Genomic DNA, 20,433 nt, shown 5'->3' on the forward strand with positions numbered 1-20,433 from the left:
TAATTTAAGAACTCATCTATGGTGTAACAAGTGGCAATGCATTGTGTGCACCTTAGTCTTTGGCTACTTCTGCCAGCTCAAATGATGTGCTGGTGATGAGAAGTTTGAAGCTTGCTGGATATTATATCTGAACCTACTCATACCTCTTTGAAGTTTTAAGAGTTGTGGCACTTTTTTAATATATTGACAACACATAGCAGAGCTTGCTGTAGAGTTCTGTAAGCATTCTAATAGCTTTCTTGTAGTGAAAAAGGACATGCTGCAAGTTTGTTGATGGGTTGGCCAAAAACCTGTCAGGTCCCCACCATGTGTGATTTGAAGAGTGGATAATAACCAATCATTGCTGCACTGGTACTAACTACGGATTTTATCTTACTTAATTCACAACAAAACTTGTCTATACTTGTCCTCATCAGATGCTTCCATGTGTCTTAACTTATCTCTTATCCCGTCAAACACTAATTGTTAGGTCTCACCTTCATTTACAAGACCGAACTGTGGCAATACTGTGTCAACATATTTAATCCCACTGAAAAATAAACTTCGATCATCTCAGGGAGTTTTTCACCGAGAAATAATTCAGTGTCAATGTCTGCATTCATTAGCATTGTGTTATATTCATGCAGTTATTCTGGAAGGTCATTCATTGGTAGTAAAAGAATATGGGACCTAAGACAAAGCATTGTGGAACACCCTTTATTACTTACTGATAATGGTCTTGATCTTGCTGCTGTGATTTGGATTCTTCTTGCTAATGATAAACCAGTTTGCAGTAAGTCTGCTAATATCCATGGTTTTTTATCAGTTGAGTGCAGTCAAAAGAATAAAATGCTGTATTGATGACAAGTAAACTTGCTGTTGATATATTGCTAGTTGGTATGGTAACTGTTCCTTTTCTCCTTAGACATTTGGGGGAGACTAAAGAAGTAATTAGTGATAAAAAAATATATTTAACACTACTTTTTCAACCAATTTGGGAGAGTGGGTATTATTAATATAAGACAATAGTTTTTTGAATTTAAAAGATGCTCTTTCTTAAATTTTTGAAATTTTGAAATTACTTTGGAGCAGTTAAATCTTACTTGCATGTCTTCAATAACATAACAGAGGCATTGTCAATCCCAGATTATATCTTATTGTTGAATGATTGATCCACTTCACATTAGATGAATCAATGACAATTACCTTAATATTAAAAACTGGTATAAAAACACATATATTTACTAAATTAGCAAACACAGTAACTGAAAGTGATTGTAACAGTGGATACCTACCAGGTACTTGTACTAGCTCCTGAATCTTCTCAACATACGTCTTGGCTTGGGCAGGCAGATCACTATACTCTCTGACTCCCTCGATACTGCTCTGCCAGCCTGGCAGCACCAGGTATTGCGGCTGCAACACACAACAAACACCTCGGTTACCATAGATCTATATTGTGTTATGTGGAAACAAGAATATCAAACTTTGCCAAATTATAATTAAAAACAAATCAATGGAAATGAGACTAAGATTCATGAATTCATCTTCTTAAATCACTTGTTGCAAAGTGAACTTACAGTACAAAGTTTTATTGCAAAACAATCTCCATTGAATAACTTTAGTTTTATGATAATCTATTAACAAGAAACAGGGGGGACAAAACAATATTGCCACTTTGAAATGCTAACGAAGTACCACATAGTTATTAATTCTAATGGAAAGTAAAATCAGCCAACTTATATTCCACTGATTCTAAGGAAATACATTAAACTCATTTGAGAACGCACATTCAGTTGGACACATACCTGGCATGCTTTCTATTGGTTCAGAAAGATAGCAAAGCAATCAAAAATTTTAAAATATGTGTTCTTTTATATGTGTTTATGCATTTTATTTGAATCAGTGGACCCTACGAGGAAGTTTTCAACATAATCTGCCGATTTTACTATCCATTACAAATAGTTCTGGCTTTTAGCCCAATCAATTAACTTCTGTGATAGCTCATTTAATGCCAAGTTGGTTACTTAGTCTTGGTGACATGTAGAGTTGCTCTGATACTTGTGATATAATCAATCATGTCAAAACAAATTCCTGTGCTGTTTTAGTTTATTCTTACTCATGGCATACCGTACTTAATTTATTTGCTACCACTGTTCATGCTGTATAGTATTGCAAAGCAATCTAATGCATGGTTCTTGAGTATCGATATTTTGACATAATAAGTAATATTTTTAACTTAGACTCGACTAAGTTAATATGGACGTAAGTACATCCATAAAATGAAGACGATAATTATTTTGAAGTGAAATCTACCACACCAACAGACAAAGTTGGAAAGATTTAGGACAACAATTACATTCATAAAAACAATATAAAAACCAATACTTTTCTATCCGTGATCTTAACTCAAACTTTACTATTGTACAGGGGAAGCAGACCACTCATCCGGGATGTTTAGCGGCTAAATCGAGAAACCTACCTTATTTGTTTCAGTGAAAACCTCCATATTGCAACCTCTAAGAATTTTTGAAAACACCCATAATGGCACTTTGGGGGAAGGAATGGGGTCATTTTTGAAAGATTTTCAAATTTAAAAGTTGGACAATCCGTACCTAATTTTAAAGGTCTGATGATTATTTTGAAAAAAAGTGTTAATTTATTTTGCTTTATATATACATGGTGCACATAACATAGCTATGGTAGGAAGGGTTAATTGAATTTGAACGTTGAGTTTAGCTCCAGCTCACCTTCCTTTTTATTATACGGGGTGGTCCAAAATGTGAAAGTTGTACGGATTCAGTTTTTTTACTGTTACCTCGTTAAAATTTTTGGTAAATCAAAATTTTTATCCAAGGTTACAAAAACAGCACTTTCTAAAAATATGTTACAAGTGTAATTTTTAGCACATTTTCAACTTTTTTTAATAGCTCAAAGTTAGGATATTTCAGACTCATAAAAACTAAAAAATTCATACAGCAAGGTATTTCATTTCAAATGACTTTCATTTCATATAAATAGCTCTCTTAAATATAGTAATTATCATGACGTTTTGTTGTATTTAGTTAACAAACATTATCAGCAAACATAAAAGTTATATATTTTATTGCCTTAATGATTATGATAGCAACTGACTTGAACAGTGCATATGGAATAACTCACCTCGACTAAACTCAGTTCCGCGGCACTTGAAGGGAAGTAGTCGAGTAACTGACCATTCTTCTTGTAGGCTACACACATTTTGACCTCAGGCAGAGTATCCAAGATGTCCAGTTTTGTTATACAAATCCTAATGAACATACAAACTTGTCAAAATCTATTTATACAATGTTGTTTAGTTTATGATCTAACAAACAAAAATGCACACAAATAAGTGTATAGTCCGGATAACAGGTTGTTAGATTTCTTTTTGTGTTTAGTGACAAGATGATTTATTTTTTTAGTGTGAGTCTATGTAAATCTGGGTTATTTCTGAAGAGGAAAATCAAAACTTAGCTGAACTTGGGTTCAGATTAGCCTTATGATGGTTGAAGCTCAGAACAAATAATTGATCATCTTAGATTGATTACATACAAACCATCGCAAATTTGTCAGCAACTACATTGTTATATTAAATTTACATAGTATTTTTCAAACAAACCAGATGTCTATAATATTCAAAGTAAAATTCAAGGTGGTTGGTTTTTTAAAAATATTTTACCATTTACAATCATTTATAGCTTACAAAAGCACCAATTTCTGTTGACAGCGATTAACACGGGAAAAGCCTTGAGACATGCATTGTGGCTTTGACGCAGCTGACAATATTTATGCGGGAAACAGCGCTCCGATGTTATAAATACGGAACAGCTGGCTGCTTTCTTCCAAAGAGTAGAAGAACTATCACTAGTACAATGTCAAAGCTGAATGACATTCAGGAGCATCGCTACTATTTTCACGCAAATTTGAAAAAGACAAATGTCAATACGATTTTGCAACAAATACATATAATCATAAAAGAGTTAAACAAAGGAATAAGATAAGTTTATAAGAACTTGACTCTAGTTATCTTCAGCTAGATATGATTGACTCATCCTCAACAGGATATGAACAACTGATAAACTATTTGGCCATTGTAAATCTATAAGACAAACCTAAGTATTCATTTAATTTACTTTGTAATCAGATTGATGCTAAAAATTGAAGAACATTAATATGCAGTGTAGCAAGCATATTTCAATTCTTTCAAATTGTATGGATGAAATAAATTCATAAAGATATATTTTCTTAATATACTGTTTGATCATTTATAATTGAATTCATAAAGTATGTACATTAATCTGTTAATATATCAATAATATATAATTTACATCAGATTATGTGTCCAAACAATTTTATTATATATCAAATTCAAGCCCAGATATTTCACACATTTTGTACTTTCAATTATTCTTAAATGCGGTCTCAAGAATTAATTATAAGTTGCAGATTTAAAGTAAATCCTATTCATTAGAATCCAAACTTATATGGCATAAGACTATATTTGTGTACTAATAACATATTATCACATAAAAGTAACAATAATACATTCATGTTAATGGCTGATAAGATAATATAATCTAAAAAGCTACAACACAGGTATCTGATATGTTTTACAACCTAGACTCTGAGCTTTACTCACAAGAGTTCCGAAGTTCAAATGCTATGGCATCTTCAAGCAAATTTGGAAAGCCATTTTCCTAAATTAAGTACCTCTGGGCGTAGATAAAACTATCACGTCAACATATTCTATAAATTAATATTCTGTAAATTATTAACCCTTTGCACAGCGTAATATGTGATTATGTTGTACTTTGATTGCTCACTCACTTGGTGTATCCGTTGACCATGGCAGTGTACTGTAGCAGAGTTATGTCCAGCCAACCACATCTGCGCTTACGCTTAGTCGTTACACCGATCTCAGCACCTTTTGTCTGCAGCAAGTCGCCTACTTCCTGCATCACAAATCCATTGACACAGTAAATACTTACTCTCAGATCAAAAAGTATATAATATACACGAGTTTAAAAGTTAATCACAAACTAACTAGTAAAGCTACAATAATGGGAGTTACAATAAAATTTTGCTTATTTCTGCTTTTTGGACATTTAAAGCAATTAATTTACAAACAACAACTTTCAGTTTTTACACTGATAACAACGAGAAACTGTACCGGTGCTTTACTGTTTACAGTTTTTTCCTACTGTTTTTGAATATGTAATGTTGGAATTATAAATTGTTATTAAATTACCATCTTAACTCTTGTTATTAAAAAAAGTTGACATTGTTTTATATTATGGAGTTCTATAGGTTCATTATCTTGGATGTGTAATTTTGTAAACCACTAAGTTGTTTAAAAGTTCAATTTTTACTGCAGGTTTTGTTCATTAACTGTGGCTGACACCTACCTTTTTGAAAATGCAATTGCCCAGTCCCATAAACATGTTTACTTTTAGATGAACATTTTAATATCAAGTTGATATTATTGTATTATGTATTATTAAATATTATAATAATATATATTTCATATTATTTCAAAGAATAATAACCAAGTAGTAAAGATTTTACTGAGTGCTATTCCTGACTCAAGGAATAGGAATACACCAATCAAGTTATTAATGTTGTTGCTTACAAATCTGTAAAATGTTCATTGTATAGACTTGGTTCTGAAAAATATTTAACAAAGCTGAAAATGTAATTATTACACATAAGAACAATTTGATCCGCACTTGTTCCATAGTGCTATACTATCCAGCTATTATTTGGTACATTTCAGGCAGTCAGTTAGACAACAGAACTTTTACATTAATATTATTAGGAGTTTGATAAATTAATTTTTAGTGTTTATAAATATATAACATAAAACAAGAAATCATAACAATATATTTTCTCAGTTATCTCTTACTTGGTTTTAGTAAATTAGGATCCTAAACTTTTTGTTCTTTTATGATCCATTTGTATGTTACTTAAAAGCTTCTTGCTGCTACTGTAGTTTTTGTTTGATGTAATGTAAGAGGTTTTTAAAAAGCTGCATTTTGAAATTAGTTAAACTATTTCCTTTATTTTTAGCTATAAGCCAGGTCATATTAAAACAAATAAATATACAAAGTAATGATACTATGACTAAAAACTATTGTTATTAATTTTTAAAGAAAAAAAAAACATATATACAAATAGATAAAAAACCAAGCACTTAATGGCACAAGTTTATACCTTGAGAATTTTAAAGCAATGTAGCAAACCATTTAGTATATTATGTATGATAGCATATAGGACTGAAGGACAAAACTGATTATCTGGCCATTTCATGTTAACCAGGCAGAATGTAATTACTACAATTATCTTTGTCAATGGCAGTAAATAGTTTAATTATCAGCAAGTTTAATTTACGATGTACACTATTTCACTTCAGTATTTATTACAATAAAGTAAGAAATAATTCTGTAAATTAATTTTTTTAGTCTTCCTATTGTTATAGATTAATAATTAATTATTGAAACTACAAAAACATTTTATTTTATTTGCCTATGCCTAAAAACACATTTCATTTTTAGTTGGAACTACTAAAATAGAGTTAAGCCTGACAAATCTATTTTAATATTTTTTTCTAAGTATTAATTTACAAAAAAACATTGCCTAAATCGTATAAATCTTTAAAAAAAGACTTAGCTCTGAAAAATTATGATACGCAGATGGAAGGTTAAGCTTTATTTCATATTATGTTCAGTACAGCATAAACTGGTAAAAATTAAATCACACACAATAGCTCTCTTTTAATAAGCTCATTTCGCTCATGTGCCTCATAAATTTGATTAAAATTCATATAAGATGCAGATCAGAAAACATCTGATCACACTATTCATCTTGACTTAATACCATTTTCAGAACTTCATTTGACTTACATCTTTTAGTTCTGTAGGAAACGGCCCATCTCCCACTCTGGTCGTATATGCCTTAACCACCCCCACTACCTCTCCTATCGTGGAGGGAGGAAGTCCCAGGCCTGTACACACACCACCTATACTGCAGTTGGACGAAGTCACGTACGGGTATGTTCCTGTCATAACATGTTACAATTTACATCTAGATTGTAAATAATTAATAAAAAACTAATATTTGAGTTCTGAGAAAATTTAATAAATTTTGTTATAAAATATACAACTATATTATTATTTGTATTGTAAAATATTAAAAAGTTCAAAATTACATATAATTTAAATTGCGGAATAGGACTGGATACTTGAATGTTGAATTTAGCTCTAGTTCACCTTCCTTTTACATGCAGCATCTGAAATCTGATGCTGTTGCAGACTTGCTCCTGAAATCTGAAGTCATGTTTGTCTAAAAGGATCCACAAATAGTCGGTGACAAAGAAAAAAGGAGCTCAAAACCAACTCCCAGCATTGTTTTGACATCGGAGATATATAATATTTAAAGAGAAAAAGTTTATTGTAGTTGTACAAGTTAAGGACAACTTATGAGAATTATCATTTATACTACAATTTACTAATATTTATTTACATAAACATATTTTCACAGCACACATCTCCAATGTGTGGCGTGTAGTGACAAAAAAGGGGTAAAATGTTTTGTTTTGAACTGAGTTATAAATAACCACTACAAATTAGAAAAACAAAACTATAGATTTCAGCAATATTGGTAAATATTGAGGGGCTGCGGGTGTTCAGCTGCACCATAAGCTCGGAGTTAACGTGTTAAAACATCTATGGAAGTTAAAGGGTTAAAAGAAACATCTGTTCTGTGACTACATTAGTAAAAATGTGGTTTTCAAAAAAAATGTCTCTTAGCACATACAAGTCATGACCACATGAATTGGCTGATTTGGATCTTTTAAACTATTCACAAAAAAGGTAATTTCAGTAAAACAATTCTAAAAATATAATCATTTTTAATGATTGTGATTGATTAAAAAAATTATATCCTATAAGGTGCACAGCCCCTTCACTACCATTTTCTAGGTTATTATATATTTAGTAAGTACCTAATAAAACTATTTTCTTTTCTTCTATTTAAAAAAGGTGATGACTGTATATGTTTATAAATAGATATAAAAATAATATAAATTATGGCCAGATTATGATAAAGATTGGAATGTAATTCACATTTGTAAATATTGCCAGAGAACCTTTTAATTTTTTAAACCAAATAAATTATTATTGTTTGATTTAAAAAAAAAAAAAACTAATGTTCTTGACTCAGAAGAGAACAAATATTAGTCATCCGGATATAAATATTGCTTTATATCAAAAGGTTTCAAATAAAAAATTTTTATTTTTAGTTTTTGTTTTGAAACCCTATGTAAGCCCAACGTCTGAGTTAAGCTGTACATTGACACAAAGTGAACTAGCTAGATATAGACACAGGTCCCCTGATATGGATCCCTAATGAGTACATGAGATTAACATTAATGTTATTGGTTACTCAACCTGCAATATCTCACAATACATGAGTGCACTCACTACACATGAACGTGAGCTACATCTGATAAGAGAATAAACTGAGATAATAATGCAATGACATTCTCTTTCCGACTTAACACGCTTCAAGATAAAATTGATTAAAAGCTTTGCTATAACTCAGGATATGGTAACAATAAGACATTATGGCCAGCAATTATCTTGCCAAACTTCAAGGCTACTTTGGAACACACAGACTTTGCCGACAGACACAATCTATAATAATTTCAAATATAAAATTTTAATCATTATGATATTTTAGGCAAAATGACAATAAAAAAGTAAGAATACATTTTTTAATATGGCTGTGGTGAGAATCTAGATAATTCATAAGTTATACCTACATGTAGAATTTCAATAAAATTATACAGTAATGTCTCTATGTTTAACTATTCAACACAAGTAGTAAAAATTTAATCAGAATCAATACATTAATTTTTAATTTTCATAATTATTTAATAATACTATGTTATATGGCTTCAGAACATTTTAAATATACAAACAAAGAAATGAGTAAATAGAATTTTTACAAGAATCATTTTTTTACATTACTTGAGATGTTCCTGCTTAGATGCCCAAAAACTCAAAAATAAAAATAAAAAATAAATTAAAAACTCAAATTTTAGGACCTACAAATACTTTTATCATATACTATATATAATACCATATATTATATATATATATATATATATATATGGTAAATAAAAAATTAACACATTCTGAGATTTTAAAATGAATAAATAGAATTTTTACAAGAATCATTTTTATATTACTTGAGATGTTCCTGCATGGATGTCCAACTAAATAAAAAAATTCAAACTTTAGGACCTACAAATACTTTTATCCTATACTTTGTATATGGTATATAAAAAATTAACACATTCTGAGATTTAAAAACCTCTTCTAGACTATTCAAACTGTCACACCACAAAGCACAGAGTAATTTCATGGATGATCAGTCAAGTGTTAAAGCCAATCAAGGCCCTTCTGCAATAAAAGAACTATAATTATTGTGTCTGTCTGGTTTTAAGACATTATCCCAAATTAATTTCATCTGTTAAGAAATGTATTATTTTGTTGACATGGGATTTCATTACATACATTCTAGTGTAAATTTTGGTAACATTTGGTATGGTTTCATAAACAATCAAGTAGAGAAACACATTACTCTAATGGAAAGAGGAGGAAAAAAAATTTAATTTAATTGATCAAAAAATATGAATTACTTTACTGTTAAAAGAATATAGATGTAAGACTTGAGTTTTCCATCAATTTAAGATTTTTTTAAATTTGGAATTATTGTATATTTAATTACAAAATCATAACCATGACTTATTGTGGTATAGATATTACAATAATTAAGACAATGTATAATGAATATAAACTAAAACACTGTAAGGTGTCATTTTTATGGATGTGCACATTAATTTTCTCGAACTTGTGTATATGCACATTTACATACCTACATATTACACAACATGTATTTTATCTACATATTTTATACCCATTGTAATCAAATATTCTTTATTTAATTTATTATTCCTTTTGGATTGCACTATACTAATTTACAGTGATGTCTATAATATTATGTTAATTCTTTGTTTAAACGTTTGTCAATAACACTGGATTATTTTAAAGAGTATTAGGATTTTGGACATTTGCTATCGTTTATATGTTACAAAAGTTTTATGTACATGCATAACCTTATATGATATGGTTTTTAGACACCTGTGAAAGGGGGTAGATTTGAATCCTCAAAAATGTTATATTTTTGTAACATATAACAATAGCAAATGTCCCAAATCCTCTTATCCTTCCATTAAACGTCTCCTGTATTTTTTTTATCTATGCTGCCAATCAAAAATTACATTATTTACCCAATTGATTCTTTTTGAATTGCTTGTCATAGTTTGCCACTGCTGTCTTAGAAGGCTCTAATGTAGAACAATTAATGCACAGTTTGTTAGAGTATTGAGTTTTTTAATCTTTTTGTTGTAAACTTAGTTTTTGTTGAAAAGATTGATAAAATAAATGTTGTGTTTAAATTAAGATGAAGTACAATAAAACACTTTGTAAATCTGTAGTTATTTTTAAAAGTTGAAATGTTACCACTTTGTGAAATACTTAAATTATAGATCGTAAACTCCTTATTAAATTCATCATTATTTCTTAACTTATGCTATTTCAATGAAAAACATTGAATTTCACTAGAGACAGATTAAGCAATTTATAGTTGATTTATGTTAGTCAAAACATAAATAAATGTTATTTTTCTCTCTTTTAAGCCTCAGCTTCAGCTATGTAGGCTTCGGTGTATACTGGTTTATTTTCAAAGTACACACGCTGTTTCGTGTCTATACATTATTGGCCCTCCCCGGGATTTGAACCCGTGATCTCTCAGTTAGAGAGCCGAGACTATAAACATTAGTCTATGGAGGAGGACTAAATATATTCATTCTTAGGTTTACATTGCTGGTGTAATGACTATCATTAAGGTTAAAGGTTCAAACTACATTAAACAATTGCTATCAAAATTGAAATCTTCTGTCAATGAATGTTAGACCAAACTAACAGAACCAGTAACACACTTCCACAGGTGAGGGAAAGAGGCAGATCATATTGGACTGGCTGAAGCTTAACACATTCACTGCGGGTGACGAGCATGCTCGTCATGCGAAAATGGCGCACCGGGCGGTGGACGAGCGAGCTTGGCATACGGCAGCTGTTTTCATATTGCCTCAGTGTGAGCTAAGCAGTTGCCCGGGAAGGCTGTAACATTCATAGCGAGGTGTATTGCCAATAATGTTATTGACAATAATTTTTCATCTGATGAAGACAATGAGTCGAGTTCGAACAGTTCTAGGGACAGTGAAGGCAACATACCCCACCCCCAGTGGGCCACCCCACCCCAATACATGTAATTGATGTACTATCTACGTGTCATTCATGTACTATATACGTGTAATTTGCGAGTGTTTGTGCCGAAACCTAGTGCGCTGCGAGCACATACAACACGGGGACCGGCACCCGGTGCGGACGACGAGCAGACTCGGCACGGACATGACGTCACCCGTTCCGGCCAACGAAGCTTCCGGGATACCTTGGACAACCCTTTCGGCTATCCTTACTCCATTTTGGGTAAGTAAAAAGAAAAAAAAAATTCCCACATTTTCTGTCGCCGGTAATTTTGTCATCCGCAGTGAATGTATTAAACAATCATGATCAGTCTGGCCAATCAACAATCAGATTTTATAAGTTATTTTTAATCTTAATTATTTCTAAGTTTAAATAAATAAAAAAAAAAAACAGAGAAAATAGAGTCAAAGAACCATAAATCTTTAAAGATTTAGGCTTGGCTGAATAGGCTTAAAACCAAAATATTTTACAAAATCTACCTGTTTTGACTTACTTTAAATCTATTTCTACTTAAAAAAATTGTATCTACTTCACAGCCACTGACCGAAGTCGATGTCAAGCATGGCAGCATTAGCACCCTCGACCAGAACATGCTTGCCCTCCCGCAGTGCCGAGTGCAGGTAACTGACGGTCTCCACCACCAATGGCCGAATGTCTTCTGCATACTTGCGGTACCTCTGCAGCTCTGCTCCCACATCCACCTCTAGGGAAGGAAACATCCGTTGATACGTATTCACCAAGCTCTCGTACCTGTAACAAGTCACTTCACTGTAACATGGTACACTTTACTAATAGTTAGCTTCCACTGGAATTGAATGTCTGTTTTGGACTAGTTAGATCAAAGTGAAAACTTTAAAAAATCAACAATGATTAGGGAGTCATTTCAGCTATTAGACATTACATTTTATTTAGTAAATCATCTCATTTAAAGCAAGTAAAAATAGAAAAATATGATAAAATTGTGGAACCCAACTAACAGTATGTTTAATCAATGTTATTTGGTTACAATACATAAACAAATAAAACATAATTTAAAAAATTAATTTGCCAAAATAACACAATGTATCTAAACAAATTTCATAGCGAGTGTTCGTTCAAAACGGCAATATTAGGCTAATAACTTTACTTGTTAAATATAACAATCAGCTGATTATTAATCAGCAGTTAAACATATCAATAGCTCAATTAGTGTATTTTAAGTGAGAGATTACATTAAGTAACACCTTTAACTACTCCGTTATTATTTGACAAAATAAACTTGTTATTATGTTCACCTTAAAGTAACCCACATTTTACTACTCTTATACATTTTTCATAAGTCTCCCGTTATAGTGTTATTACACTTTGAGAGTTTTGTATGGCCATAATTTTGAAACCTGAGATGATATTTTTCTGAAATATTTACGATCTTGTTACTCCTACATTGGCTTTCTTCTGCTGCCTAATCGCTAAAACTTGGTCTAGTTTCAGTTTTTATGTCAAATCAGAAAATGTTCAGTTTCTTGAACATCACAATTTTGGCAAATTTAATTATTCATTTATTTATTTGGAGTTACCCACTTAATCCTTTCAAACATGGCCAATGGAATCATCCCTTTTAAGAAACTTAAAATGTTTTGCAAGAGGCTTGCAAATTATTTTATTTTAAACATTTTTTTCCCCTGTATTTAACTAGTTACTATGTGTAAATTGCTAGAAATTTTGTCATCACTCTAAAATTGATAGACAATTTTTTTTCTAATTATAGATTACATAGAGTATTTTATAAATAAATAAAACTAGAATACAACACAGATAATAACTAAAACCTTCCTAACTATCCCATTATCAATGACCCCAAGCAATTTCATAAAAGGGCAATAATTGGCCATTAAACATTTCTATGGTTTAACGAGGAACTTAGATAAATGATATTATAAAAAGTTGTCATATCTATAGTTTAACAAAATTGTTTTATTAAGTTCATCACCATGAAAATGTTTAAAGTTGTTAAAAAATAATTTTTAAAAGAATCAAGAAAAAAATACAAACATTGAATTATTGAATTGAAAATAAATACCAGAAGTAAACACTCCTATGCAGTCTGGTGGTTTGCGTGTTCTAAAGACCAGGAGCCTGGTCAGTTAAATCAGTATTACAAATGAAATGTTTTAATGGTTTACAAAATTACCCAATGATAATGACTTTGAGAGCTCCATAACAAGACGATTGCCCGATTTTTTTAACCATTTGGTTTATAATAAAAGTTAAGATTATAATTTAATAACACATATTTTCATATAATTAAAAATCTTCATACTCCATATAGTAATACATTTTGTTATAAAAATTTTATCATAATCAGATCATAAACTTTTGAGTTATGAATGTTCTAAGCAGAAGTTTGTTTGAAAAGCACCAAAATCCTGTATTCTTCTCATTGTTATTGACATAAATACTGGAAGTTACTGTTTGTAAATAATTTGCTTAGTATGTCTTAACGGAGAAATATACATCTAAATTTATATGTAGTTCCGATTATTGTAACTTTACTTTGAAACTCAGGTGTCTTTCAAACTTTCTGACCCGAGAGTAGACTTAAGGGTAAGCCTAAAATATCCTTAAAGTTTAATACATTTCATTATATAATGTGAAATTAAGAAAAAGATACAAGAACATAGAACATTTGAGACACTTTTCATGGACCAATAACTAAAGTTGCTTACTTCTTTGAGAATGTCTCAAAGTCTCCGAGCAGATCTGCGATTCTCAGCCCATTTCTAGTGGCTTTTGATGAGTACGCTGGGCCGATTCCCTTCTTGGTCGTACCCAGAGGCTGTGGTCCCTTCTCCTGTTCTTGCAGACCATCCACTTGCTGCAATAGACAGACAATGTAGCGTAACAACTTTTAGAACTAATCAAATGAAAAGTCTATATTTTAAGACATAACCCAACTCTTTTTACTCAGGCTCATTATAGATAATAGATTTTTATTTCTCGGTCAATACATTGTGTACATAGAGAATTGTCAAATATTTCAATATAAAGAGATGGTTTTCATCAGTGCAGATCCACAATTTGTTAATATCACTAAAATTTGTTTAAATAATACAAAGTTAACCAGTTCTTAATATAAAGATTCAGTAAGAAGTTTGAAACATTGTTGACTATAAACTATCAGAATCTAAAACTACTATTACAATTTAAAATTAAAAAAACCCTATTTTATATGATAGGGCCATATAAAAAAAATCATTATCCGAATAGTATGCTTTTATTAACAAAGTATTTTTTATTTCCTTTAAACACCTTTTGCTGGACACCTTTTATGTTTAATACATTAAATACTGTTTTATAGAAATCAGGTCAAGTAATAACTTTGAGCATACTTGTATTTTAGTAGCAAGCACCCATTCAAACATTACACTACACACACACACACACAGACGTATGCACGCACACACGAACACACACACACACGTTTTTGCCTGATATGTTTGCCGTTATGATCTGTTTTATACCCATAAAGGCCATTAAAATTATCTCCATACATTATTGTATATTGCATTATTAGATTTTTGTCTTTTTAATTGAAGGTCTAAATTGTGTGTTGTGTTCTAAAAACTTTATTGAAGGTGAATTGTATTTGTAATTCTGTTCTCACTAATTGAATTATAGGATTATTAATCTATATAATTCAAAATAAATACTAGATATGATCATGCAATTTAGATATATTAAATTTTGTGAGTGCCAATGGCCTTAAGAAGTTTAAGACGTAGGACTTTGGATCTGAGTTAGAGATAGCGCAGATTCAAATCATGCATGTGATCTTAGTACTTCTTTATCAGTACCACTGACCATGTACTGTATCAACTCTCTCCCTTATTCTGTTTGATAAGATCTTTGCACACGCCAGTGGCTTAAGAGGATGGACTGAATAAGGTTTAAAAGGGGATCGGCCTCTTCTTAAAAAAAATTGACTGTGTCATTAAAATGTATAGTAATAGTAATAAATATCACTTTCCAAAATACATTTCAATTTCATAAAGAACAAATTATTTTTAAGCCAAAATATCTAAATGTTTTCTGACCAACAACAAAATAATATTCATAGTATTTATCATGGCAAGAAAGCTTACCTGATGGAAATCAAAGACAATGTGTGCTCGGTCAGATATAAGAAGGCGGTTTTGCCAATCCTTGAGACCCTTGTCTTCGTTCTTGTGGAGCTCATCAAACAGCCCCGGGAGGTGGATAACTACCCCATTTCCTTCAACAGAATTCCCAATCTTACTCATTTTCTTCCCACACATAATATTGGGAAAGTTGTATGATGTGACATCATATTTGGTTTTCAGTGGAAATATTCCCTTTTGAACAAAATTATGTTTTGAGTACTATACAAAAAAAATTATATATATTTGGTCTAAAAAACCATTTTTTTAAAAGTTTCTGACAATTCTTACTAAATTTTTATTATATATTGTATATTAAAATATTTTAATATTTTATACACCATACACTCTACATACACATCACTTCAAAATAAATTATGATTTTGTGAACAATGCATTTGAAATTATGTTAACTTAAACAACATAAATTTCTATATTAAATAATTTTTGATGTACAGTGAAAGAGTTTATTCCATATTATGGCACTATTTAATGTCAGTGCTCATAATCAGTCCATGTACCAGAGATATTTGACAAAATTTACTTTTTAAAATTGAATTACAGTACACAATATCAAGTAGACAGGTAGGTAACAATATGTAGCACTGTTTACTTAGCTACAACATACTGCACTAGTAACAATAGGCAATAACAAATAGTATGATAATAGTACCTGGGCACAAAAGCAATTTGGTTACATGAGCACCATGTATAAATATGGCATAATTTGGCTTACAAGACTTACAGTATAGTTTCTCTGATCAAGTAAATTAATAAGCTATATTTCTAGGTAATACAACACTATTATTTTTTTTAAATAAATTTAAATATAGTATTTATAATTATTTATAAAGATAAAGATTTTGGGGTATATTGTGTAGAACATTAATATTATTTTATATATTGTCATTATAATTAACGTATTGAAACAATTTTATAATTCTGAAATCAGGAGCAAAACGGGCAGAAAATTTCTCTTCAGATTACCTACTAATCTGTCTAGAATAGTACAATTATTTATAAAGTCTTGGGCAGGAAGTGTTATACATCAATTCACTGCCAACACAGCCATATAATACTGTGCTAACACAGCTGAAATATGTACACAGACCATGCCTCTTCAGCAAAAGAGAACAAAAACTACAAAACCTGCTTCACTTGCATTAAAATATACCATGAATCAACTGCAGTTCTGATTATTATCATATTATTGTGAGCAATTGTATAACTTTATAATTCATGGATAGTGTTAGACTTGACAAATCTATTTTGTTCTCTAACAAATTAAAACAGCCACTTTAATTGCTGAGACTTTTGTTCTATAAGGAGTGATTTTATGTCATATTTTGATACAAGATATTTTATAGATAACCTTGAATACTATTATCTAAAAACTTAAACATGTTGTTTGAACTCACCCATTTGTGAATTTTTTAAACTGTGACATGTTTGATGTTGCGCAACTATCATCCAAGAGTTTATTTTCATATTTTACTTCAATTTAAACTAAAATAACAAAACATTATTTAATAGTAACATTTCCTTACTTTAGTCCACATTTCTTTGTTAGAGTTACTATTATATACAATTGTAGGGATTAATTTAGTAAAGTAAAACACTGTAATATAAATTAAAGGACCTTCATTAATAAAAGGTAGTCGTTATCTGACCTAACTGTTTAATTGATTAGTTAAAATACAACAAAATACGGTGATAATTCACAATATGGTTTCTGTAAACTGCACCAGAGAATTTAGAAATATATTAGTGTTACCTTACTAAGAACATAAACATATTATAATCTTTTTGTTTTATTTTCTTAAACTTTTTTTCTTATATTTTTTATATTTTATTTTCTTAAACTTTTATCACTGCATCAATAAAACTCAGAAGAACATAATTATTCCAAACCATATGCGTTATTTATAATTTATTACATGAATAATAACATTTTACGTTCATTATAAATTTGTTACATTTCAGGCTACATAAAAAAACTTCAAAATTGAAAATAAATTTTGTAAAACTAGGTTTCAATGGCCTGATAGATTGGTAAAACAGCGGTGCTGAGATTTTTAGTACATCCTTTACAGTAATTGCTGTGACATTTTTTTACTTTTATTAATGGCTGGGATCAGAAATGTAAATTTTATTATTTTGCTAGTCAGTCCAGACATAACAATTGTATACTTGTCTGAACAACACTGGTTCGTTTCTGAAACATTTTTCTGGTACTGGGAAAAAAGGTCTTAAAGTTTACATTGTATACACAACAGTTTTCCATGAAATCGATTAGAGAAATTTCACAAAGGAAGAAATTGATCATCAGCTGCGGACATTTTTTCAACTTGACACACTTAAAACCATCTGTCAGATATGTAAATTAAAGTTATATCAGAATAAGACAACGGGAAATGGAGACACGAAATGGTGACCTTGAAGCAATCCACTATCCTTGTCTTGTTAGGGTATCCTTATATGATGTTATAACTAGCTTGTGTTCTTATACAATACGGATTGGTCCTTGCCTCTAAGACTAGTATTAACGAACCTTTATTCCGACGACAACGGTCTTATAGAGCCTATTCTATAGACAACAAATCTTTTAATACTCCCTACCTTTTCCAATATTTAACTAAATTAAAACTCTTTTCAAAAATATTTTGGATAACTAAAAAAGTAACAATCCTATGACCCTTGCATTAATCTCTGAATACATAACATTTTAACATGTTTAAATGGGTAACCTTTTATGTGTACCTTTCACTTGACATCATTAGGCAATTCTATGGCGATTGTCTATAGTATAAGAGACATAAAAGCATCTAATCAGATGAGCATAAAATCCACCTTGTTTATTGCCATATAATCCATTGGGAGGAAGATAAAAGCTAGATAAAAAGATAACAATATCAGTAAATAAAGTGGGTGATAATCTTATATAAGTCTGAGTGCATTAAGCAGAATTCAATGATTGAATTCTTGTAAGTGTGGTTGAAACTTTTAACTTCATGCTTACTCAGTTCAATGGTAAGCGTGTCGGCCAATCAAAGAGTTTTCCAGGTCAATCCTGCTACTGTCAACGATCAAATAGGGATCAAAAAGAAATAAATAAATACTTTTAACATTGTTGGGCTAAACATTCATTTATTTAATTTATACATTAATATTTCTGTTCTGTTTGTGTTGTTAAAACGAGTTTAACAGTTGTATAATTAATTTTATATAATGACTCAGTTCATCACCAAAATCTAAATTAATTGCTTGTCAATGAAAAACCGACGACAAATTTGTAGTCACACAAAAAAATCAAATTGTTTAAAGAAGGTTACAAATTGTTAAACAATATTTATTTCAGTATTGTATGAACCAGCACAAAATTAAATTCAGTAGGATAATTGATCCAATTTAACAAATGTAAACTAATAACTTCTATATTACAGTTTTATTATCCCGTACAGGTCTTTCCACTTTTTTACCAAGACTGATAATTGTATAATTTTTACTATCTAAACTTTTTTCATTATTAACACTATCTCACTTATTAACATAACGTGTCAGTGTCAGCGAGAGGATTAATTTGATAATGTTCCCAAGGTTTTAAACACCATTAAATGCAAAATTATGAAGTTATCTTAACACGTTGACTACGGTAGAGGCCTTACAGTGCAGAATAAGAAGGAAAGTAGAGTAATTGGTCTCACTGAGTATAAACACTCACTGAGCAGCAGTGAAGGTGTTATATGAACTATCTACATGTGCTAATATGCCACATGATAAAATCTCATTTTATTGTACTCAGCTTGCTAACAGAAACCACAAATAACACCTACCATGTAAACAAAACAATGTTTTATTATTGAACAAACAAACTGAAGATAATAAATGTAAATAAAAGTAATAATTTAAGCCTTCCATTTTTTGTTAGTTATTTGAATTTAAAGTTTTATACATATATAGAGACTTACTTTTCTAAGTTGAACCTTAGAAAAGTGATGAAGAGGTACCAGGAACATTTTCCTCTGGATTATGTTATGTAAAACTCGGGAAAGGTTTTTGTTCTGAACAAACCTACTAAAGGGGATTGTTGAGGTATGAAAAATTGTATTGTGTTAAAACTATGATATTTGATTCTTGGACTGGCATATTATTAATATATTAACAAACACATTTTAGTTTCTTCGTTATTTTTGTTTATTGAGAAAACAAATAGCCCTAACTGTTTAAGCCTTCGTTGTTTAACCCTTTTAGTGCGGTGCTAAACATTATAGGTTTGATTTGAAAATTGAACAGTACTGAGAGATTTTCCCACCCAGTATTACTGAAGTATACAAAAATATTGGGATATTTTCCTAACTGTTAGCAGAAAAATCTATTTTATACTTAAAAACTATAAAAAAAGTATTCTTAAGTGTAATGTACTTTTTAAAGTTTTTGACTTATTCATTTTTATATGAGAAATAGTACTTTTTCACTAAAAATTTTCACTATAAAACATAATATCCCTTCCAAAAATAAAACTAAATACAAAAAAATTTTTATTAGTATTTTAAAACCGTAAAAGTTATGTAAGTTTTTTACAAAGCTAAATTTTTCACAACGTCGATATATACGGATGTTGGTACTAAAAAGGTTAAGGGTTGAAAAAGTATAGATTTTACAAGAAGAAGTTAGAATCATTTAGATGCATATTAATCCTATATTCAAAATGAGACTTCCCATAATTTTACAACCAAAAATAAGGGCATAAAAGTGTTTAGAGTTTAACATTGTTTTATGGGTTAAAATCCAAGGTAATATCACAATAGTTGGTTCTTAATTACTTATAGTGGGAGTACTAAAGTTAATATCACAATAGTTGGTTCTTAATTATTCTAAGTATAGTG

General features: G+C 30.2%; 1 protein-coding gene across 1 annotated transcript in view; it reads right to left on the reverse strand.

The window, feature by feature from the left end:
- Nucleotides 1–20,433, reverse strand: part of LOC124352991 (adenylosuccinate synthetase) — a 46,763-nt gene that overhangs the window by 5,221 nt on the left and 21,109 nt on the right. Inside the window, exons 3-9 of the mRNA XM_046802764.1 lie at nucleotides 15,512–15,642; nucleotides 14,096–14,244; nucleotides 11,935–12,140; nucleotides 6,900–7,054; nucleotides 4,828–4,952; nucleotides 3,142–3,268; nucleotides 1,275–1,395 (exon numbers count right to left, since the gene is read on the reverse strand). Coding sequence (XP_046658720.1) covers nucleotides 1,275–1,395; nucleotides 3,142–3,268; nucleotides 4,828–4,952; nucleotides 6,900–7,054; nucleotides 11,935–12,140; nucleotides 14,096–14,244; nucleotides 15,512–15,642 — 1,014 coding nt within the window. The remainder of the gene's footprint in view (nucleotides 1–1,274; nucleotides 1,396–3,141; nucleotides 3,269–4,827; nucleotides 4,953–6,899; nucleotides 7,055–11,934; nucleotides 12,141–14,095; nucleotides 14,245–15,511; nucleotides 15,643–20,433) is intronic.

Source organism: Homalodisca vitripennis, chromosome 1 (assembly GCF_021130785.1).
Source record: "Homalodisca vitripennis isolate AUS2020 chromosome 1, UT_GWSS_2.1, whole genome shotgun sequence".
Classification (NCBI taxonomy): Eukaryota; Metazoa; Arthropoda; class Insecta; order Hemiptera; family Cicadellidae; genus Homalodisca; species Homalodisca vitripennis.